The sequence below is a fragment of the Tenrec ecaudatus genome, chromosome 7 (genome assembly GCF_050624435.1).
Source record: "Tenrec ecaudatus isolate mTenEca1 chromosome 7, mTenEca1.hap1, whole genome shotgun sequence".
NCBI classification, from domain to species: Eukaryota; Metazoa; Chordata; class Mammalia; order Afrosoricida; family Tenrecidae; genus Tenrec; species Tenrec ecaudatus.
In genome coordinates this window covers 54188895-54213017 of record NC_134536.1, presented here as the reverse complement: position 1 = coordinate 54213017, position 24123 = coordinate 54188895, and the positions used below count along the sequence as shown (strand labels likewise).

Below are 24123 nucleotides of genomic sequence, written 5' to 3'. Positions count from 1 at the left end.
TTTGCCTGGCCTTGCTATTAGAGTTATGCTTGCCTCACAACTATGTCTGAGAGCTAGTTCATCCTTTCCTGTACTTTGAGAAAAATTAGGTGAGCTCTTCACTGAAGGTTTGGTAGAATTCACCAATGAAGACACTGATGCCATCTAGGCCTGGACTTTATTGTTTGTTTGTTTAAAGTGTTTTAATGACCTGATGCTTATATTGTATTTCTTTTTTTTAACGTTAGTTTAGGTAGGTAGTGTTTTTCTACTCATCTGTCCGTTTCGTATATGTTCTCAATTGGTTGGAGTACAGTGTTCTGTTATTATCCTTTTTATTTTCACTGGTTCTGTTATAATGTCATTCATTTTATTTATTTATGTTATTGCCATATTTTTCTTTGTTAGATTTGCCAGTGGTTTGTAAATTTTATTAATGATTTTAAAGAATCAGCTTCTTGTCTTGATTATTCTTTCTGTTGTTTTTCTGCTACCGTCTTTATTCCTGCTCTAATCTCTATTAATTATTGCATCCTGGTGATACTAGGTTAATTATGCTGCTCTTTTCCTACTGAAATGTTGTGTTAAGATGATGATTTTGTGGGGGGTTTTAATGTGAGTGTTTATTATCTAAATTTTCCTCTAACAATTGCTTTTGGTGTGTTCCAAAGGTTTTATTATGTTGTGATTTTTTTTTAATCTAGGAGTTGTTTGATTTTTTTTATTTCTATTATTACCCATTAGTTTAATCAGCATGTTATATAATTACTATGGAATTAATTATCTGCCTTGAACTTCCTATTGTTGATATCTAATTTTAGTGTTGTGATCTGAGAAGATACATTGTAATATTTTAATCTTTGAGACTTGCTTTGTGGCTCCATATATGTCATAGTCTACCCTGAAAAGTCTTTCATGTCTATTAAAAAACAATGTGTATTGTGCAATTGTTTAAAATGTTCTGCATATGTCTTTGAGGTCAAGTTGGTTGATTGTGTCCTTTAATTCTTTGGTGTCTTTGTTGAATGTCTTTCTGATTATTCTGTCCTTCAATATGAATGGTGTATTACTCTTACTCAATATCATGGTGGAAGTCTTAGCCAGAACCATTAGTCAACAAAAGGAATCGAAGAATACAATCATACAAAGAAGTGGAACTCTTGTTATTTGCAGATTTTATATAGTAAGAACCACCCAAGACTCCACCAAAAGACTCTTGGAAACAATTAGGGTATTTAGTAAAATAGCAGGATACAAGATTAACAAGAATAAATCAATTAGATTACTACTATATAACAGCAAAGAGAGCTCCGACAAAAGACATCATGAAAATAGGAGAAGAGGTAAGCAGCCCACAGTGGGAGCACCAAAGAGGTCGGTGAGCCTGGTGTCCAGGAGGAAACATGAAAGGATTCTGTGAGTGAAAAGACCCCACAACAGCCCAAAGTGCTTCCTCTGCCTAGAGGTGGTCCTCCCCCACATCTGCCTTGCTCCAAATCCCCGGAGATCTGTGACCTGATCCAGGGATTTCCCGCTGACTGTGCTGCTTCTGTGCACAGCAGCAGTCTCCACCTGCCAATTGTGCCCCTCACCCCACCGCCTGGTCTCCACGCCAGGAGCTCGACGGCTGCCTTGCTGAGTTCCAATGCTGCAGCTGGACCACATAGCAACTGTCCACTTGCAATGACCCCCTAGGTGAGCTGTTTCCTTCTCTTGTGGTGGTGATGATCACACTTCCAAGCTCTGGTTCCTCCCACCACTCTGGTCCTGCAGAGTTTGGTCACATAGGACTGTGGGGGCTCCCCACACCAGTGCCTGGGACCCCTCCAGCCCTGCAGCAGCAGCGTCTGCCATGTCCATGGGCACGGTGCCCACCACTTCCCCAGCAGCAGGGCTCATCACTGCCCCAGCCCTCCCGCCCTGTGCATGGAACAGTGGTCCAGAGGGCATCTTTCCTCCAAATCTAGCCTAGCTCCAGAGCCCAGCAACCCAATCCCTGGAGATCCCTGCCCCACTGGCTACACCACCTCAGACCCCAACACAACCACCACCTGCCCATTGGCCCCCTGCAGTTATATTTTTGTGCCTGGAGGTATCCAGCAGTCATATTGAGTTCCCCACAGTTGCCCCCCACCTGTGCCCACAACCTTCACCCTGGGGAGACTTTCCCCCAGCATCTGTACCAGTGGCTGTGGGGTTGTTCCTGCATTCCTCAGCACCACCACCCATGGCAATGTGTCCTCCTCCACCATTGTTTTCTATTTGGTGCCTTAAAAAAAAAACAGAGGCTGCAAATTGTGCCCTGACAGCCCAGACCAACTCAGCCCAGGAGTATTCATACAGTCACCAGCCTCACTCCAGGCTCTGAGGCCCCTCCTAGTCACTGTGGCACCTGTCTACATAGCAATCTGACCACCCACCATAGGAGGCCACAGGCAACCCTCGAAAACACCGTTACCAGTCACATGGAGAGTCTCCCAGAAATATGGTGTCCAGATCTATGAAATTGCCATGTAAGCAAAAGCATACAGCATCACTCCCAACAAGAAAACAAGAAAGACAAATCACAACAGCAGAGTTGGCGATGCTCATAGAAGGATCAGATGTGGATCTGCCACAAAAAGAAATTTTCAGAAGGCTGCTTGGAGCAATAGAGGAGACGAGGGAAATTACGTAGAATAAGGAGGCAATGAAAGAGGAGATGAAGTCCATGATAGAGGGGATGAAATCCACTCACTAAAGTGAAATGCAGGAGCTAATGGATGAAGTGAAAAAGCTACACACAAGATCATGGATCTCACGTAAAGACTTGAGGAGGCTAAGAATCATATCAGTGATCTTGAATACAATCAGGCAGACCTCAGCAAACGAGAAAGACAGCCAACTAAGATAAGAAAAGAGGCAAAAAAAAAGAAAAGAGGCAAAAGAAAACCTGAGATCAATGACAGATACTATGAATAAGAATAATGTTCGAGTTATTGGTCTACCAGAACAAGACACAGTGAAGAAGTCAACAGGAAAATTAGCAAGGGAATTTCTGGAAACAAACTTTCCCACCTTAATGATTGAGAAAAAGACACTCAGACAGGAAGCAGAGAAAACACCAACTAGACTAAACCCCAGAAAGAACTCACCAAGGCATATAATAGTTAAATTACACAACTTTGAGGAAAAAGAGAAAATTCTAAGAGCAGCAAGAGAAAGGAAGATAGTCACATACAATGGTTCTTAGGTAAGAATATGCTCAGACCTATCAGCAGAAAGCATGAAGAGGAGGAGAGTGTGGAGTAACATCTTCCAAAAACTGAAAGAAAAACCTCCTGCCCAAGAATCCTCTACCCTTCCAAATTATCCATTAAGATAGAAGGAGAGATACGGGTCTCCCAGGGCTAGGAAAAACTCAAAGAATACACCGTAAGACACCCAACCCTGCAGAAGATCCTTGCCAACTCACTATGGCCAGAAGACCAATCTCCACCAAGAACAAGTAGGAGAACACCATGTAGGCACAACTCCAACCAGAAGCCAACATGCTGATAACAATTACCAAGATAGACATGGCCTCAGAGTGAAAAGATGACAAGAAAGAAGCACCCCACAAAATCACAGCACACTGATATGAAGGAAGATAGGAAAACACCCAGCACAAAAGGGACAGCAATGAATCTACAGATCCACAGTTATGATAACAATTCTAAATGTCAATGGCCTCAATTCCTCCACTAAAATCAAACTGTCAGACTGGCTTGGAAAACATAACCCAACAATCTGTTGCCAGCATGAGACACATCCTAAGCTCGCAGATAAAAATAGACTAAGCATAAAAGGTTGGAGGAAAATATACCAGGCAAATGGCAATTTATAAAAAGCAGGGGGTCTCAATCCTAATCTCTGACAAAATTGAACTCAAGGTTCAAACCATAAAAAGGGATATGGAGAGGCACTATATAATGCTCAAAGGAGCAATAAACCAGGAACCAGTGAGCATAATAAATATATACTCACCTAATGAGAGACCAGGAACATTTGTCAAAGAAAATAATGCCAAATATAATAACCACAAAAGGTACAAAATAGGAATAAAACAGCAAAGAAACAAAACTCTTGTACAAACAAAACCACAGAACATTAATAAAAGAAACCAAAAGCAATCTACACAAATGGAAGAAGATCCCATGTTCATGGTTCAGAAGACAATATTATGAAGATGTCAATACTATTTAAAGCAATCTACAAATGCAACACAATTCCAATCCAAATCCCAATTTCATTCTTTAAATAAATGGAAAAACTCATTACCGACATCATATGGAGAGGTAAGGGGACCAGGATAAGCAAAGAACTTCTTCAAAACAGGAACAAAGTAGGAAGGCTTGCACTACTGGCATCAAAACCAACTACATGCTAACATGAGTTAAAACAGCCTCGTGCTGGTACAATAATTGATATGTAGAACAGTTAAGCAGAGTAAATGGGAATCCAGAACAGAAAAACCCCTCAAGACCAATAATGAGAATAGAAATACCAGGAGGGTGAGGGGAACGTGGGGGGAGAAAGGGAGAATTGTTCACAAGGATCAGCATATAACCCCTCCCTGGGGGATGAACAAAGAAAAGTGGGTGAAGGGAGACAGCGGATGATGAATATATGAAAATAGTAATTTATAATTTAGCATGGGTTCATGAGGGAGGGAGGGTGGGGGAGCGGGGGAGGGAAAACTGTCAAGGGAGGGGTTATATGTCAAGGGAGGAGCTGATGCCAAGGGCTCAAATAGAAAGAAAATGTTTTTAAAGTGTTGATGGCAACATATGTACCAATGTGCTTGACACAATGGATGAATGTATGGATTGTGATAAGAACTGTAAGAGCCCCCAATAAAAGTATTTCATAAAATTTTTAAAACCAGAATAGAAACCCCAGAAATAAAAGCATTCACCCACAAGCAACTGGCTTTCACCAAAGGACCAAAAGATATTGAATGGGAACGTGAGATCCTCTTCAACAAAGGCTGAGGGGAAAATTGGATCTTTATCTGCAGATGAATGTAGCAGGACCCATGCCTCCCCTGTGCACAAAAATGAACTCAAGATGGATTGGAGACCTGACTGTCATCCCCATAGCAATAAGAAGCTTCAATGAAAGTTTTCAGCCAAACGAAATACCCTTCTTGTAAGGCATACCCAGATGGTCAAGTACAACAGGATTTCATTCATGTCTTTTTGATTTGATTGCTTGTGTCTTGATAATGGAGAGTTTACTAATATGTCTGCTTAGTCCACCATATTGCTTAGTTACTTTTTAAATTAAAATGTGAGCACTTATCGATATAATTATTAAATTCAATCTTTACAAAATTAAGAAGAAAATAGATATTTCAGGAAAGTCCTATCCTAAAACTTCATCAAAAATTATTTTACCCTAAAAGATGTGGAAGATATATTTCTTATCACGTGGACTGTCACCAAGTCTATACTGAGAATCTGAAAAATCAAGTCCTCTGTGATATGTGGAAAGATGTCTCACACTGAATTTAAGACATCAACCTAGAGGTTACTGTAGCCTTTATTCTAACGTGTTTCCTTGACGTTCTCCTTCATCAGAATCATCAAGGTGGTGCCAACGAGTGAAAACAGTTCACTATCTCTTCCTGAGCAGCTGCAGGGTTCAGCACCAGAAGATCCACAGAGTTGACGGGATGAAATGAACTCTAGAAGTTTATGACACAGACTTACTTATGTGGAACTTGGACAATTGATGCATATACTCGGACTTCTTCTTCACAATATGAGATCCAAATGAGCTAATACAAATGAGAGCATCCTCCGCAATTCATGACCTGGAGTAGCAGGTTCAAAAATAATGGCTGATGGAATCTGGGAAGTATCCTGAGCGCAAGAGAACTGCGAACCCCCCTTTGCCTTACTTGGTTTGTGTTCTCTACTTTGTACTGTGGCTGCCCACTAAATTCCCATGACCACAATATCCTTCGCATTTTTGAGAGAGCATGTTACAGAATTCTTAATCTACTCCCTTAATCTTTTGCTTTACTTTATGAAGCAAATGCCCATTTTCCTTCTCATACCTGGAAAACAACAACGTACTGAGGTCTCATGCCCTCCAGTTGAAAGGACATGGTGGGTGGAGTGATATTGACAGCAATCCAGTCTTCAAATGTTGTGTTCATCATGCTTTGATTGAATATTTGATAGAAAATTTCAAATTGTGTTAATACACCATTTTCATGCTTAGGCTGACTCCACCTAAACTCCACCACAACCTCATTATCATTGCCATATTTTCCACTTGGTAAGACAAATATCCTGGGATTCTCTGGTGCGGAGGGAACTGAAAAGCAGATGATAAAAGCAGAAAGGAAAAGAAGATTGAATTCTACCGTGTGTGATAACAGTGGGGGCAGTTTAACAGTGAATATATCTCATTCTAGGCAGCTAAGATATATACCGTTATGTACCCATTGTGATAAGAATTGTAAGAGCCCCCAATAATTCTTTGAAATATTATTTTTGGAAGAAGTCCTGCAGACCTATTTTAATGGTGTTATTGAAAGCTATAAGAGGTCATTATGGTATCTATGCATATTTAGAAAACCCTAAGTTATATTTCCAGAATTTCTAAATATCCAGTCAAGATCATGGGAAGAAAGATTTTACTTTTATTTCATGCGAACAATGTTAACCCCTGTACCTGCTTCAGGTGCTCGAAGTGATACAGACGCTTTCGGGCCCTTTCCCCAGTAGGTGTAAGCAGTGACAGAAAGATTGAATAAGACATAGGGTGCCAACCCTTCTACGGTAAATACAGGCAAAGGTTGCTTCTCACTAGCCAGAAACTAAAACACAAACACAAACACGTCATTTTCTTAGGGAGAGAATCATATAATCTTTCATTTCTCACTTAATTCTCCAGACTCACATGCCAGGACTAAGCCTATAGTTTGGGAAGTGCTGATTTTGATGAAGTCCCAGATCTTGCTTTGCAAATCAGTTAAAGTGTATCTATCTAACTATAGCCACAAAGTAGTCAGAGCTTAGCTATTAACCGGAGGTGTTAGGAATAGTCTTACTGGTCAAATGCTTCCGGAGCAGCAAAAAGATCATCTGGGTGAGTGAAAAGTGCAGGCAAACAGTGTAGGAAGGGCTAATGTAGATGACATAGTCAGATGGAGAAAGAGAAGTTAACAGAACCAAAGCCATACCTTAGAAAGAGTACTACATTCCACACTGTAGAAAACCATGCCCCAATCCACTGCAGGGGGCGCATCCCACTGGATCTGGAAGCTTAGGGCATTTCCTTGGATCCTAAATGATGATTCTTGAACAGAATCTGGAATAACCTTAGGGGTGAAGGAAAAGTTCCCTATGGGATAGAAGAAAGAAAAAAAATAGAGGGATTAAGAATATCCATCATCACAGAAATCATGGAAAATCAATCAAAGTTACTAATGATTTATTCCAGAACAAAATATTTCTTTCCGCTATTATCCTGAAATTTATCCTTTTCTGATCTTTGTTCAGGTAGTAAATTTTTCTTAAGATAAAACTATTTGCAAACAAACAAAAAACTACAAAAGCCTTTTCCTCTGAAAATTTTATTCTTAAAACTAAACCCCATCCTAAACAGTTATTGAATATTGGGGAGGGGAATGGAGGAGAATTAAAACACTGTACCTGGTAGAGGCTTGAGAGATGTCTGGATAATTGTGAATTGATTAAATTTAGCTGGTTCTAAAACAGAGACACTGGTTCTCTGACCAATTTCTTGAGCTGTAATAATCCTGAAACCATTGATCCAGAAGAGTCGCCCACTGTAGTACATCAGTGCGTTCTGGGAAATTTCAGAAGTACTCCAGGCTGCAAATTCTGTGATGGTAGTATTACCCATGCTGCTAAAACAACATCAATAGACAAATAGTATTAGATCTGAAATGGGAGAAAGAGCCGATACAGACAGGTACTGGTGAGACCGAGTGTAAGTATGTGAGTGCTTGGGTATGAGAAAATACTTTGCCACAAAATTGTCATTGTTTTTAATTCCTTTTAAATTAATTGTTTTTCTACATTTTTTCCAAAGTAGATACAAGGCGAATTTTCTAGAGGCCATTAATGTAATATTGCAATAGTAAGAGTGTTACCCACATTGCAACATTAAAAAAATATTTGTAATATTATATGTCAAAAGCATAACTTGAATCATTTAACATAGAGATAAATCTTTAGCTTATTTCATATGTTCCTATAAAATTAGCAGAGCAGAAGAAAGACCAAGGGAAAGTATTTTTAGGACTTGGAGAAAAGATTTCTATCAAGAAACAGAATCAGTAAAAACCAAAACATGAAGTATGGATTTGCCATCTGCTTGAGGTCCAAAGATTGCCTGTGAATGAGGGATGTGGAGGTGGTGGATAATCAGAGATAATCTAAAATAATCTAGTAAACTGCGCTCGAGAAACAAGGAGTTGGGACTGGGTGTAAATGTCACCAAGCAAAGGGAGCTTGTTACACATAAGGGATGTGGAAGGAAAAATAAGGTGTGGGCGTTTTTCCAGAACTGAACAGGGACAATGATTCCTGAATTGGGGTCCATAGGAGTGTGGTTCACAGACACACAAACCAGCTATTACTAGCAGGGTTGCTCAGACTTCATTGGCTTGGGTAGCTAGTCTTTTAGTCTATCTTCCCTCCCCCACCCCTTCATGAAGATCCCTCATTTCCCAAGCAACTGCCTGAACCCCTAACTCAGTTCAACCGGATGGTGAAAACCTGCCCACGTGATTGTTCTAGGGCCTGGGAAGAAATATTCCTCACTGTGAATTGACTAATTCATAGACTACAGTACACATCCTTCAGAGGCAGCTGCTTCCAAAATGGACAGAACTGTAAGGAACCCCTGAACTGATGGATCTTTAAAAGTGTAACTTTAGTCAAGTCATTTCTCCCTTAGCCATCTGTAAAACATGGACATACCAATGACAATGCAGTTGATTTCATTTCATCACGGATTCCTCTAGAAATCGGAAGATGGACAGATGAAAAAGTTAATTCTATGATCCCCTACCCCAAGCTCTTTATGACTGAGAAACCATAACAAATGAAAATCAACCCAGAACCCAACCTGCTGATAGGTTTTTGCTGAATGAGTTGTGTCTCCCACCCACCCTTGGTTAGTCGACATTTAATTTCTATTTATTGTTACAGCTTGGTCTTTAACTTCATTCTATTCACAATTTGCTATTTATCAACTTCCATATCTTAGTCAAAATGTGCTCTTCCAGATTAGGAAATTCAATTAAGCAGATTATTGTTTAAATTGATTTTATAGTTTTTCCTCAATGACAGGGCATTTTGAATATGTATGTGTGTGTGTATATATATATTAATCACCATGGTTCTTTCTAAGTTTATTCCTGTTGCTACCCCACCTCAAAAACAACAACAAAAAAGCCTTCACTGCCATCTGGTCAACGCTGACTTATAGCAAATTCATGTGGCAGAATAGAATTGTCTCTTTGGATTTCCAAAGATGTCTGTAAATCTCCATAGAAACAGAAAGCCTCATCGTTCTCCTGAAAGTGGCTAGTGGATTCCAACTGTTGATTTTGTGATTAGTAGCCATTACACCACTAAGGGTCTTGACAAAATAAAAATTCTTTAAGTGGATCTCAGATGTTTGGAGTAGCAGTTTGATTCTGCCGCCCCCCCTCCCTTAAGATTTATTTGTCTTCTGGTTTTTTGTTTTTAAGTTTTGGCAGTCTCCTCCTGATATGAGTATCAAGTACAGCATTTAAACCAAAACAAAGAATACTTTGGGTTTTTAATTTTGACAATACTCCTTTGAGAAACATGGACAGAGGACCAGCATTGATCATTGTTAGAAATATATTTACTGTTGTATTCATGCAGCTATTTTTCAATAAAATATGACTTGGTCAAACCGACTCAATTGTGAAGTCAGATTCTGAGTGGACTTTGATTTGAACTCACTCACTTGTCCGATTTTACATTTTATTGTTTCAGCTCCTCATTAGAACTTTCCGGTAACCTTGTGAGATACATAAAATAAATTCCAGATGAAAGGAAGCTCACCAAGGAGGACATTCTTGTCCTGAGTCCCTGACACTTCTGGATAACCCAGAGAACTCCAGCAGTCCACACCCCACAGAGCTTCATGCCAGCCTTGCTCACAGGTTTGTCTGTGACCGTGCTCTGTAGTACTGGCTCGGGCTGTTTCTATTTGCCAGCTCAAGGCTCTTCTGAAAGTCTCTAGGACAGCTAGGTTTATTCAAAAAAGTGTGTACTATGGTGGTTGGCACAAGCTCATCTCCACCTTCTTATTTTCAGGAGGTCAGTGATCCAAATCTTTCCATTCTCAGCAATAAGTCAAGCTGAACTTCAGTCAAAACTCAATCAAAAGATCATAACAAGATGTTTGGCACTGTAAGCCCTTCCAGGAGGTGTGGCGTGCTAGACTTAGTCCAATGAGAATTGGTTCGTTCATTCAACAAACGTTATTTGTCTAGCTATGTATTAGCCACTGGCTTGAGAGTGGTAATTAGAACAGATCAAATTTCTCATAGAATACATAGGTGTGGTAGATATATAATCATTTGTCAATTTGAGGATTAAGAGTGTAGGGGTGGAGTCTAGATAATCAATCAGATCGTAGCCGGTGAGGCCTCTGTGTGGGCTGGGCCTTCTCCTGAGAATTCTGGGAACTCGGGTACTTCCTCCTTGGAGGTGGGAGACACTGTCTCTCCCGGTCACATCTTGAGAGACAGGCACAGCTGACAAGACACATGGACCCGCCCTAATGCAGAGACCCCTGCCAGCGCTGAGATGTTTCCAATGACACTGGATCCAAAGACTTTCTACCCACTGGCCTGTGATCTTCTATATTCGGCATCATGGCATATGTTTCGTGAGTCTGAAGAGGACTTTATAGATTGGTATCGGACATAAGGGCTAATATCAGAGTTATGGACTTGATCTGGACTGGGCTGGCATGTTTTCGCAATGTTCAATTTCTCCTGTATATAAATCTCTTTCTTATACACATATGCGTGTCCATGGATTTGTTTCTCTAGTCTACCCAGACGAACACAATAGCTTAGCAGGACAAGCAGGTATTCGCAGATAGCTACTATGTTGAAAGGAACTGGAAAAAGAAGGTCAGAGCGGGTTCCTTAACAAGCAGACTGAACCTGATCCGGGCAATCAGCGGAAGCCTCACTGAGAGAGTGATGTTTAAGCGCTGCAGTTTGGGGACCTGAATAGCATTCTGCTAGTTGTCACCACTTCACTCTGTTCCTGCCCACTCATAGCACTTACCATAGCCTAACATAATTAGCCACTTACAAATATATCTTTCCATATAAATTACAAAATTTTCCTTAAAAGTGACTTATTAAGTTGGCTAGTTCTAGGGCTGCACAATCCCTACAACACAGTGGCTCATTAGTAAATAATTATCAAAAGAATGGAGTCCCTGAGTGGTGCCGAAGCTTAATGTATGAGGTTGCTATCCAAAAGGTTGAAGGTTCAAGTACACCCAAAGGTGCATCAGAAGAGCTGACAAGCTACCAGGAAAAAAAGAACAGTCTACTGAAACCTTTATGGGGCATGGTTGTTCTCTGACACAGATGGGGTTAGACTATACTTGACAGTAACTGGTTTCACTTGATATTGAAAAAAGTAGATGAAATCTCCTGCATATCATATGTAACTGAAGAGCAAGTCATTCTGCAATACTCAGCCATTGCCTTCACGGGACACTACTTACCTTTGTTCCCGAAGAACAGCTGTGTACAGGTGAATACACTCACTGTCTTGAACCAACCAGTACAGGAGCCCATTGCTGGGGTCTAAAGTCAGAGCAATTACCTAAGTAGGAAACAAAGTGAGAAAATTAGTCAAATGGATATTTGAAGGATACCTTCTAAATAGGCTATCTGTAGGCTATCTCTTGAACACTCTGTGGATTGATAAACTCCTAGCTGGATATAAAAATTATGTGATTATGCCTACTACTATGGCCTTGGAATACAAACATTGACATCCTGCCACTCCAAAAAGGCAGGAACTACATATTATTCATTTGATATATTTAGCACTGGTCAAAATATGATTCCTAGAATAGCAGTAGAAGCATCACTTGGTATCTTGTTGAAGATGCAAATGTTCAGGGCTCTCAACAAGACCCACTGGGTTAGAAACTGAGGGGCATGATCCAATAATCTGGTTTGTGACAAGGCCTCTAGCTAAATTTGGTGCATGGTTTTGTTTGAGAACTATATAGGCCAGTATCTAGCACAGAACTTGATTTATCGATAAATTTTAATTAGAGTAAACAGAGTAAGAATTCCGTGAGAGGAGACTTAAAGGAAGATCATGTATACTATTCAATGCTGCTGGAGATATCTGCTTATGGGCAAGAGCTTATCGCCTTTTGTATAAGAAAGCAATCCATAACGCGTGCGTGTGTGTGAGAGAGAGAGAGAGAGAGAGGATCCTTTAACCAGACTAGAAATAGGTGGTTGCGTCAAAGGTTAATGTATAAGTTGTTTGGAACTTAGAAAGCGCTTTTCTGTAGAAATCATATTACAATATATTATAGCGATCATTGTAATTCTCAAGGCAACGTGCTAAAGCTTATTAAATCTATGATGTACTTTTCAATTGTTATCGCTTTTTCCATCCTTTTCTGAATCCAGCTTGAATTCCTGGCAGCTTCCTCTCAATGTGTTACTGCGGGGTTTTTTTAAATGACCTTCAGCAAAATGTCTCTTACGTGGGATATTAATGATATTGTTAAATAATTAAACCTAGGTTTATCCAAAAGTGTGTGAACTCCGGTGTTCCACACAACCTCATCTCTACCTTCTTATTTTCAGGATGTCAGTGATCCAAATCCTTCCTTGCTCAGCGAGTCAAGCTGCACTTTAGCCGAGTTACTATCTAAGGGATCTTTTTTTCATTTGTCTTCTTCAGGTGCTTAGGTATGTTTTAAGTAAGCTGAGATTGTCAGGAGTCTGGCCTCAGCTCTGTTGCAGACATAGTGGCGGAGAGGAATTACTACATCATTAGCAAGATACAGGCGCATTCACAAACACTGATGAGCCAGTGAAAAGGGCGAAAAGAATATGAGGAAGTTCAAAAGAACTAAGAACACTTGCTTTTTCAAGACCAGTTACAGAGTAGCAAGCATGGGGCATACGGCTGCAGAACTCTTTCAGCTATCATATAAATCACAGTTTTCTGTCTCCAAGCAAACTCCACTTCTTTCCCAGGAGGAAAAGGGCTATTTATTCAAGAAATGCCCAGCCTTGGAGAGCTGAATGATTTCTTTCCTCAGGCTAAAAGATGGATGGATTTTGTTTTCAGTTAAAGGAAATATTTTTTAATGATATGCACTGATTTTTTTCTAATATTATTTATTAAAAAGTAGACACTATGGTGGTCAGGGGTAAGTGGCAGGCCTGGTAGGGAATGATCAAGGGTAAGGTTACATAAAGAAGAGGTATAGCTGTAACCAAGGTGGGGACGGAGCATGGTAGTAGGGCAGGAGGAAAGTCAGGGGAGATGGAGGAAAGAGCTAGGAGTCAAAGGGCATTTATAGAGGTCTAGACAAAGACATGTACATGCAAATATATATATGAGGATGGGGAAATAGATCTATGTGTCTATATTTATAGGTTTAGTATTAAGGTGGCGGAAGGACCTTGGGCCTCTACTCAAGCACTCCCTCAATGCATGAATTTGTTCTTCTATTATATTGGCACTCTACGATGCTCACCCTCCCGACACAACTGCTGAAGCCAAAGTGGGTGAACAAGTAAATGTGGTGAAGAAAGCTGATGGTGCCCAGCTATCGAAAGATATAGTGTCTGGGGTCTTAAAGGATTGAAGGTGAACAAGCGGCCATCTAGCTCAGAAGCAATAAAGCCCACATGGATGAAACACACCAGCCAGTGCGATCACGAGGTGCCAAAGGGACCAGGTATAAGGCATCATGCAAAAAAAAAAAGAATATATATGTGTGTGTGTGTGTATGTGTATATATATATATTATATATATATACCATAGTGAATGAAGGGGGAAGTGCAGACTGGATACCCAAGGCCCAAGTGTCGGCCACTGAAGATCCCCTCATAGAGGGGTTTAGGAGAGGAGATGGGTCAGTCAGGGTGCGATGTAGTACCGATGAAAAACACAGCTTTCCCCCAGATCCTGGATGCTTCCTCCCCTCAACTACCATGATCCGAATTCTACCTTGCAGGACTGGATAGGGTAGAGGTTGTACACTGCTGCATATGGGAGCTGGAGGCACAGGGAATCCAGGGTGGATGATATCTTCAGGACCAGCGGTATGAGGGGCGATGCTGGGAGACTGGAGGGTGAGTGGGTTGGAAAGGGGGCACTGATTACAAGGATCCACATGTGACCTCCTCCCTGGGAGATGGATAGCAGAGAGGGCGGGGAAGGGAGACTCCGGATAGAGAAAGATATGACAAAATAACAATCTATAAATTATCAAGGGCTCATGAGGGAGGGGGGAGCGGGGAGGGAGGGGGAAAAAAAAGAGGACCTGATGCAAAGGGCTTAAGTGGAGAGCAAATGCTTTGAAAATGATTAGGGCAAAGAATGTACGGATGTGCTTTATACAATTGATGCATGTATATGTATGGATTGTGATTAGAGTTGTATGAGCCCCTAATAAAATGTAAAAAAAAATTTTTTAAAGAACCAAAAGTGATCATGGAATTACAGAACAAGTAAAAAAAAAAAAAAAGAACACAGTCTCTCTAACACCTAGGTAATAAGATGTAAACAATGCACAATCTCATTGTATTTTACTTACGTGGCCCCCAAAGGAGCAGAGAGGTCTTCTCCATTATTCAAAGGCAAAGATTAATCTCTGCATTTGAGGCATATGCTTGTGTCTTTAAACCTCTGTTACAACCTATATACACTAATCAATTCTCTTTAAATACAAGATCAGCTAATAAACAACTCTTGTCATTAGGGCCCCAGTTCACATATGCACATGTTTATTGCAAACAAAACATGTTTAAACATCCCTTTGAGATCAACAGATGAGTGCAGACCAGTAATGCATTTGTCCTTAGGGCTTCCTTCCAAAGAAAAAGAGACCATAAAATAACAATGGCTTCTAAGGAACCTGCTTGGTCACTTAAATTCAAGGAAGAGAGGTCATCTCAGAAGGCTGTGCTGACTATTTGGAAGGATTTCAAAGGAAAGGGGGAACCGATCTCGGGATCTACATATAACCTCCTCTCTGGGGGCTGGGCAACAGGAAAGTGGGTGAAGGGAGATGTATGGCAGTGTAAGATAAGATAAAATAATTTATAAATTATTAAGGGTTCATGAGGGAGGGGGAAGCGGGGAGGGGGGTGGAAGGAAAATGAGCTGATTCCAGGAACCCAAGTGGAAGGCGAATTTTGAGAATGATGAGGGCAACAAATGTATAAGGGTGCTTTACTCAATTGATGTATGTATGGATTGTGATAAGAGTTATATGAGCCCCAATAAAATGATTTAAGAAAAGAAAAAAAAAGAATAATCTTGATCTCTTTTCTCAAAGACGCGGTCCAACATGGGAACTTTTGAATTATGAATACATTTTAAGAAAATGGAAAGGTGTAAAGGTGAAAGAAAGTCATGCTGAGGAATGGTTTTCTTGCTAATAACGACCTGCTGTTTGTCTATCCCTGTGAGAATTGCCTGATGAGGCCTCACCCTCTCCGCCCTCCAGCCCTGATCTTCCTCTGTCAGATTCCCTAAACTCAAAGAACATCACAAAGGAGCACAATTAGAATCCTTTAAAGGATACCAAGCCCATTTTGCTGTGGTCTAACTAGAAGAGCCAGAATCCTTGAGGGGAGGGCTAGAGAAATGGAAATACCGCCTTCAGAAGTGTATAGACCTAGATGTTGACAAACAATTTCACATTTTTCATATTTTTGTTTAATACAGGTTCCTAAAATTTGATGGCAATACTTTTAGACTTACCCTCATGCTCTAGAAATCATAAGCAATATGTAAGTAGACTATAGAATTAAGGCTCAAATGATTCAACAACTTATATAAATGTTATCAAATTATTGAGTCATTTGATGCATCTATGTTTATGATCTGGAATATCTACATTAGGTACTTTTTTATCACTAGCCACCAAAAAAAGGTGAAAACATTTCAGAAGACAATATTTAAAGCACGTCCTTGGTGGTGGTGGTTCTCAGGTCCCTTGAGTCCGTTCCACCTCGTAGCGATGCTATGTTCACCCCTCAAAGCCCTGCCCAGTCCTGGGCCATCCTCACAATCATTTTTATGTCGGACTTCATCAACACAGCTGCTGTATCAACTCATCCTGCCAGTAGTGTTTCTCTTTCACTGCCCTGCCGCTTAACCAAACACAGCGTCCTCTTGGGGGACTCGTCTTTCCCGATAATCTTTCCAAAATACTTGAGACAAAGCCTCCCCATCTTTGCTTCTAAGGAGTATCCAGGCTGTAATTCTTCCAAGAGCGATCTGTTTGTTCTTTTGACAGTCAATGGTCCTTCTATTATTCCATGCCAACACCAAAATTCAAATGAATTGATTCTTCTTCTGTCGACCCTATTCAATGTCCAACTTTCACATGCACAAGAGGTGATGGAAAATATCATGGTTTGGGAAAGGCGCATCTTAGTCCTCAGGGTAACATCTTTACTTTTCAACACTTTATAGAGAGGTCTTGGGAGCAGATTTACCCTGGTAGAATGATTAATTCCTTCTTCGTGCCTTTCTGTACATACTAAGATTGATATAAAGGACATGCTATATTATATTCAGAGCAAAATAAGATAGAGGAATTTAAATGGGTAGCTACGAACTAGGTAAATAGGTTTTAAAACATATTTATTTTAAAAAGCATCCCCATAGTGAGTGTGTGTCTCAAAGCAAGTGACAACAATTAGAGCTTAGTAACTGAACACTGATGTGTGCTTTCCGAATGCACTGCTCCACGTGAATTCTCTCGTTCAGTCTTCACAACAATCCTATGAGTAGCAGGATTGTCGCTATTCACTTTTTTTTAAATGCTCATATAACAAGTCATATATCCATTGTGTCAAGCACATTTGTACATATTTTACCATCATCATTTTCAAATGTTTCTTTCTGCTTGAGCCCTTGGTATCATCAGCTCCTCATTTTTTTTGCTCACTTTTCCACCCACCCACCCACCCGCTTGAACCCTTGATACATTATAAATTATTATTATTTTTCATTCCTTACCCCATCCGCTATCTCCCTTCACCCAAGTTTATATTGTTCATCACCTAGGGGCAGGGAGGATTATGTCTTTGTGATAAGTACCCCTTTCTCCCCTTGCTCCCCCATATTCCCTGTCTCCTCATGGTATCGCTACTCCCATTACTATTCCTGAAGGGTTTATCTCTCCTGGATTCTGTGTGTTGAGAGTTCTTACCCATACTGGTGTACATGCTCTGGTCTTGCCAGATATTTAAGGTAGAACTGGGGTCATGGTAGTGGGGGAGAGGGAGCATTAAAGACCTAGAGGAATATGGTATGCTTCGTTGGTGCGATACTGCACCCTGGATAGCACGTCCCTTCCTGTGACCCTTCTGTGAGGGGAGTTATTCACACTTTTAAGGTGCCTAAAGTGGAGCAGAAAAGTCAAGAAGTTTATGTGATGGCCACCCTGATTGTAGAAGGGTCACTACCTAAAATTGATTGAAAATAACAAAATACTTGATCATACCCAAGGGAAAGCTCTGTAACATTCCAGAGAAGTTATTAATACTATAAAAGCAATGAGAACTTAAAATTCAAAACTTCCATTATGTTTGATTTGTAGTTATATTTACTGAATCAATTATGACAATCAGACAAGGCTTAGAGACGTCTTAGTTATACAAATATCTTAATATAACACCATTCCATATATTACGATTCTATCTTAATCACAATAAAGAAAGATAGTATGATTCTAACTAAGCAATTAAAAAAGCACTATTAATTAGTATTAGATGGTCAAAGGTTTTCAGGTTGTCACCTTTTTCCCAGAAAACCAGGTCTGTGCCTGTAGTGTAAGGGGACTTTCCCCATTAAGCCTGGTGCTTTCAACGGAGTACAAGGTAGTCCAGTAGAGGTATCCACCAACTGAATCCACCACCATGTCATTCACCAACAGCTTGACATGAGTCACAATGTCTGTATGTCCTGTCAACAGAGACTGCCTCTGTATCTGCAAGATATAAAAAGCAAGGTAATGACTTTCAAAGACCTCATTATTTCTGCACAGTTATAACAGTGAGTCATTGAATTTATACAGTCAACCGCAAGTATTGATCAGCACTGGTTTTCAAGAGCCAAGCTGATACAGTGGTTAAACTCTCACATAATGAGAGGTTAGTGATTCAAGACCAACGGCTGATTCACAGGAGAAAAATGCTGCAGTCTACTTCTGTAAAGACTGGAAATCCTAGGGGACAGTCCTACTCTGTCCTATAGTCATTATGAGTTGGAATCATCTACTTGACAGCTGTGTGTTTGGTTTGGATTGGTTTGATTTGCTATGTGCCAAGAAGCATGATGAGCCCTAAAAACATAATACACACACACACACACACACACACACACAGATATGCCCCCAACCCTCATCGAGCATAATCTTTTTTGTGTCTCTAAAAAAAGGGAGGTCAGTTTATATTGACTTGAAATATTTGAAGCTCTTAATTATGAATCAAATTGACATACTGCCAGATGTCTATATTCATATTTGACTGGGGTTCTGAAAAGATTGCATATAACCTGAAAAATGGTGACATCTCCCCTTGCTTATTTCTACCAGCTTATTTCCTCATATTAATTACTACAATTGTTGAGTATCTATCTATGCCAGGTACTGTACTTTTCTCTCTCTAATATATTAAGTCTTGTAACCCCATTATTCCTATAAAGGACTTTTACTCCCTTCTGCTAGCTGTCCAGCCTGCGTTTCAAACCCACCAGCCACTCTCCGGAAGACCATCCCCTCCTGTAAAGACTGACCCGCAGAAACCCGACAGAGGGTTTCAACTAGACGACAGTGGGGCCGAGTGTTTCAAACTTTTCCCAAGGAAACTGGGCATAAGGAAGTTGTGGGCACACCATGGGTGGCCCAGCAATGATTACAGCGAAAAGATGGAGATACTTTTTTAAACCGTCTGTAGAGGAATGTATATCAATAAGCCCGGCACCTTCACATATACAGTATTATGTATCGTCTAAAAACATCGAGGGGGCTGTCAAACACCTCACGGCATGACACAATTGGAGGGCATTAGACCAGTTCATGAAGATAAATATGCCGTGTTGGCATTGTGATAAAGGAAGAAAGTGGAAACGGTTTCGACACCAAAGGAAAAGACTTTGATGACTGTTATGAGGTCAAGGCCAGGCAGCAGGGGGGAGGGAAGGGGCAAATGGTAAGGAGTGGGGATTGTCATTGTTTTGATGGGATGGGCTGAGCAGCTACATACAGTATTGTTTCTTTGTTGTATTCCAAAAATAAAAGGAAGTAATAATTTTTAAATGAACAAAATTTAATTTTTTAAGAGAAGGGTCACAGCCATTAAGACCCTCCAGATTTCTTACCCATCAGACCTACACAGCGGTCTGAGTGATTATAAAAGAAGGGGAGTAAAATTGCAACTGACAAATTCTTTTGTGACACACCAGCTAGTTTCAAATAAACGATAAATTATGAAAATTATAAAACAAATTATTTTAAAAGTCAACTTTCTGTGGGGTTCACTATTCTTATGAGAGGCAAAAATACATGAATTGATTGTGTAACTACTCTTTGACTTTGTATTTTAAAACTACTTTCAAACTAAATAGATTTAGGAATCATTCTCTCCTAAACTGCACTCACCTCCATTGTTCTTGAATATCCTTGGCACTTATAAACTCAGACTACATCAGACAGCCCCTAAATGCATTGCTTGTGAGCTTCCTTTATTACTGTACATGTGCATTTCAGCTCATCAGAAGAACAGAACAAGCGGTGATTGTTGGACTACTCTGGACATACTAAAGTCCACTGAATTCTATACTGTAAAAGGCTGAAGCTGTGATAAATGAACTCTATGGCAACCAAGTTCTTATTTTTTTAAAGTAAAAGTCGATGCCTACGATCTGCTTTCAATTTCCTTCTATGACTATTAGCAAGGTTTTCTGCAGTTGGTAAATGACAAATGATGGTTGAGTGACTGAATAGATACTAAGCACACTCATGATTAGATCATTATTTCAGTCTCCTCTTTATTGATATATCAGGTCAGTATTGCACAATTAATCCTCCTTTTTTAAATGTACCAATACACAAGGGTGCTGGGTATCTACATGTCACCCTTCAGTTCCACCTTCTCCTCCTCTGCCTTACTCTGTGCCCTGGATGCTGGTCCAGGGAGTGATCAGCTGGGTTCCCTGTTGTCTGACTGTCGGTGAAATTGAGCCAATGGAAAATTCGTTGGCAGACTATTGGGGGTGGGGGCTGAAAGAGGGGTTGGGTAGCTCATTCTTCGTCCGAGCAGACACTGTGTCAATGACTGCGTTAGCAGGCATGTCTACAGCCCCCCTACATCGAGAGTTGGCACCAGGCTCTTCCCCTTCCTGCCTGAAGGTAGTGAGAGCTTCGCGCACTACGAGCCCAGGGAAGGCTTCATGATCCCTTGAAGGATTTCCCTCCCTTATGGGTTTGAAAATGGTCCCTGCATGTTGCTCCTTGATTATGCCTTTGGAATATATCCTGCTGGGACCCCATTTCATTGGTGAACCTTTTAAATGTATTTAAGATATTCTTGAAGATACATAAGCAGTGCAACGAAATTGAAACAGAGTTTATTTTGCAAATAAGCACATATTCATAAAAATGTGAAAAATGTGAATATGTCTAAACAAAACTGTCAATACATAATGAAAATGGATGGTCAGTAAGTATGGGAGGGCTGGAAATCGTGAAAATGGTGTGCAAATCCTGACATAAGTGAGCAGTATCATCCGGAACGCTGGGTTGTAGCTTACCACATATGTCTTTCCAGCCCAGTAGAGATAATGACCCAGCCACTCAAAAGCCAAAGCTCCTGCACCTGCAATGTTGGGTATGGGGTGGCTCTCTGCGATCTCTGTTCCGTTTAGCAGCCACACATAAACATCCCCTTTCACGTCGCTGTAGTAGAGGCTGTTGTTATACCAATCCATGTCTCAAAACAAAGTGAATTATGAAGAACAGTTATCTCTCCCATATGACGATATACACATGTCAAGTCAACAAATCATATCTGTGCCCCAATATATTTTTTAATCACATGCTCACATAGATATTTACTGGAAATTCAAGAATCTGTCAAGAATTTTCCAGTAAAGCCCCCAAATCTTAACCTCTGAGACTGGGGAGAGGAGCTAGTAACCACGGAGCAAATCTGCTCCAAGCACTTGGCATTTCTCTGAATTCATGCAGGGTTATAGAGTGTAAATTATCATGATTTTCGAAATAGCAGACATAAAACAGTGAAATTATCTAATTGGCCTAAGGCCTGAGTTGAAAAACGGGAGACCCTCTATTCAGACCAACTTGAAAATAGTATTTCCATTACTAACATACCTGCTATAACTCTTTTTTTTTCAATTCTTTAATATACCTAGCTCTTATACTAGCCAGCAAGACTGTTGTACTTCTAATGACTAAGCAAATAAATGATGGAAGATGGCATCTTCAAGCAAGATTACTGTTACAATATCATTGGATGAAGACACAATTATCCACATATTACATGATAATCTTTGCCAACAAATCACTTCTTATAATCGTGTCCTGCAGCAGTTCCTTGCCCCGATCTTACAGTTAATGGTTTAAGTACAGTTGTCTTAGTGGAACATAATTTACTAATGTGCCAGAACAATGATAGTTTAAAATATATGTGGAATATTTTAGTGCCTTCCTGAAGCCAACCTAAATCAATCATAATCTCAAATTCTGTGAAGTCGTAAGTAGCATTCCCATTTGAGAACTGATATTTTCTTAATAGTAATAGTGAAATAGTTCATTGATATTTTTTAAAACCGTATCTATCGACCTAATCATTCAATCGTGTGATTTATTGAATAACATGAGAAGTCTTATAAGTGGAAACCAAAACTTGCCGTCTCGGTGAGCAGGGACTTGGTGCTTACCTGACACATTTCCTACATCAGAAGGCAAGAATTCTCCTGGGCCAAAGCTATTTAATGGCTTACTCCACAGTCCATCTTCTTTCACGGCCATGATAAATGGTGGCTCTGCAGCTGGTTGGCAAAGAAGATAAAAGAAATATCATAACATTGATTCTTTCAGGCACACATCCTTTTTAATATTTTATTGTGATTTGAATAAAAGTTTACAGAACAAAACTCGTTTTCCAGTCAACAATCCATGTACACTTTGTCTCACGCTATTGATTTTCATTCCCACAATGCAGCAGCAATCATCTCACTTCCTCTCTGTGTTTACTATTTCCCTTCATCCTTCTTTCTGGTCCTTTCCTCGCCTGAGCTTTATCCCTGGGCAGATGCCGCCCCTTTGATATCATATAGGCGATTGCTCTACAGAGTGCACACCTCCCTGGTAGTACTGCTCACCATATGGGTCTGTGTATGGTTTGGGCTGAAAGCTGAGCCATGGGTCACTCAGTTTAAGAGTAGAGAGTGACTTATGGTCTGGTAAGCCTGGTCTTTTGATGATTTTGAATGTTGTTCATATATCCTCCCGCTCTTATCTAGTACCTTCTGTTATACATGTTATACCCTTAGATTTCTTTACATAGTACAGGGATATCTGTAGTTGAAAAAAGATACTTTGGGAAGATAAGAGTAATCATTTCTGCTTTACAGAATTAGCTGTCATATTAAACATACTTTCTGGTTGTTACATAAATACTTGATCTTGAATGTGAAGAGTGTTGTGCAGTGGTATTGCTTCTATGGCCACGGTTAGAGCCGGGTTGTTACTTGCTTTGGTGACTAACTGCCGAGATTGCACCCAGAGCACCCAGAGCCTTCGTGACAGCAACACCAGTATGGTAGCTATACTTCCATGTCCGTGTGATCAAAGGAACTCAGCATAATTCACGGTCCCTCTACTTCTCGCAGCAAGACCTTCTGAGTTCTAAGCACATCATTTTGATAAGTCATGAGCTGGAGGGAATCCATAAGGAAGAAGAAAATGATATTGCTTCTACAAGAATATTTTGGAAATTTTACAATACCGGGTCAGAAACGTCAATTAAATACCACAAAGTGGGTTTTTTCCCTCTGGTAGCTTCAGGATATAACTATACACTGAAGAGCTCAATTCACCACATTTGAGACTAGCTATTTTAAAGGACACATGAAGTTAACCTCTTTTTGTCAGAAGCACTCCCTGAATCGGGAACATTTTCTCACCTGGCATCAGGGTAGTACCCACCGAGGGCTCTGACCAGGGGCCTGACCCCTTTCCAGAGCTTGCTCTCACTGCCACCTTGTATTTTGTAGCACTTTTCAGCTCAGGTACATTAAGCATGGTCCCACTGATGTTGGCGAAAAAATGAGTGGTTTCAGAGAAGTCTTGGCTAGATATTTTCACTTCATACGTCCAGTTCTGCCAGGCAGAAGGGCCTAATTGGAAGAGTAAAGCAACATCACTAAATGGGATAACATCATCATGAGCATGTCAGTACATTCATTTCCAGCTTCACCCTGATTGGGTAAGTAAATGGCAGTAGTAGCTTTTGCCTCGCTACTTACAAAGGTTAGTCTTACAATATAGAGTTCAAAAAAAGACCAGGACAGTGTCCACTCCTCGTAGGCTCCATCAAGGAAGATATTCTTTCCAAATAGGAGGACATTGTTTTTGGTCAAAGCCATATGCCTGGCTACACAGAATAGCCAGCAGGCTTCCCTGAATAACCAACAAGCACCACCAGGCTCTTAGTGAATAGATGCCTCATGAGGAATCCCTGAAGATACATCCCAAAATTCATGAAACACCCTCTACCAAGAAGTCTAAACAAGCCAAACAAAGCTGCTTGTGCATTTTCAACT

The 24123-nt window shown here is 40.4% G+C and overlaps 1 protein-coding gene across 3 annotated transcripts in view; it reads right to left on the bottom strand.

The window, feature by feature from the left end:
* The window catches only part of ROS1 (ROS proto-oncogene 1, receptor tyrosine kinase), a 157112-nt gene that overhangs the window by 76574 nt on the left and 56415 nt on the right, over window positions 1-24123 (bottom strand). Inside the window, exons 14-22 of one of the 3 annotated variants that reach the window (XM_075553956.1) lie at window positions 23485-23697; window positions 22237-22347; window positions 21088-21266; window positions 18074-18265; window positions 11776-11876; window positions 7668-7885; window positions 7196-7356; window positions 6685-6829; window positions 6062-6324 (exon numbers count right to left, since the gene is read on the bottom strand). In XM_075553956.1, the coding sequence (XP_075410071.1) occupies window positions 6062-6324; window positions 6685-6829; window positions 7196-7356; window positions 7668-7885; window positions 11776-11876; window positions 18074-18265; window positions 21088-21266; window positions 22237-22347; window positions 23485-23697 (1583 nt within the window). Of the gene's footprint in view, window positions 1-6061; window positions 6325-6684; window positions 6830-7195; window positions 7357-7667; window positions 7886-11775; window positions 11877-18073; window positions 18266-21087; window positions 21267-22236; window positions 22348-23484; window positions 23740-24123 lie in introns of all 3 variants that reach the window. The other 2 variants (XM_075553957.1, XM_075553955.1) reach the window with 2 other exon arrangements.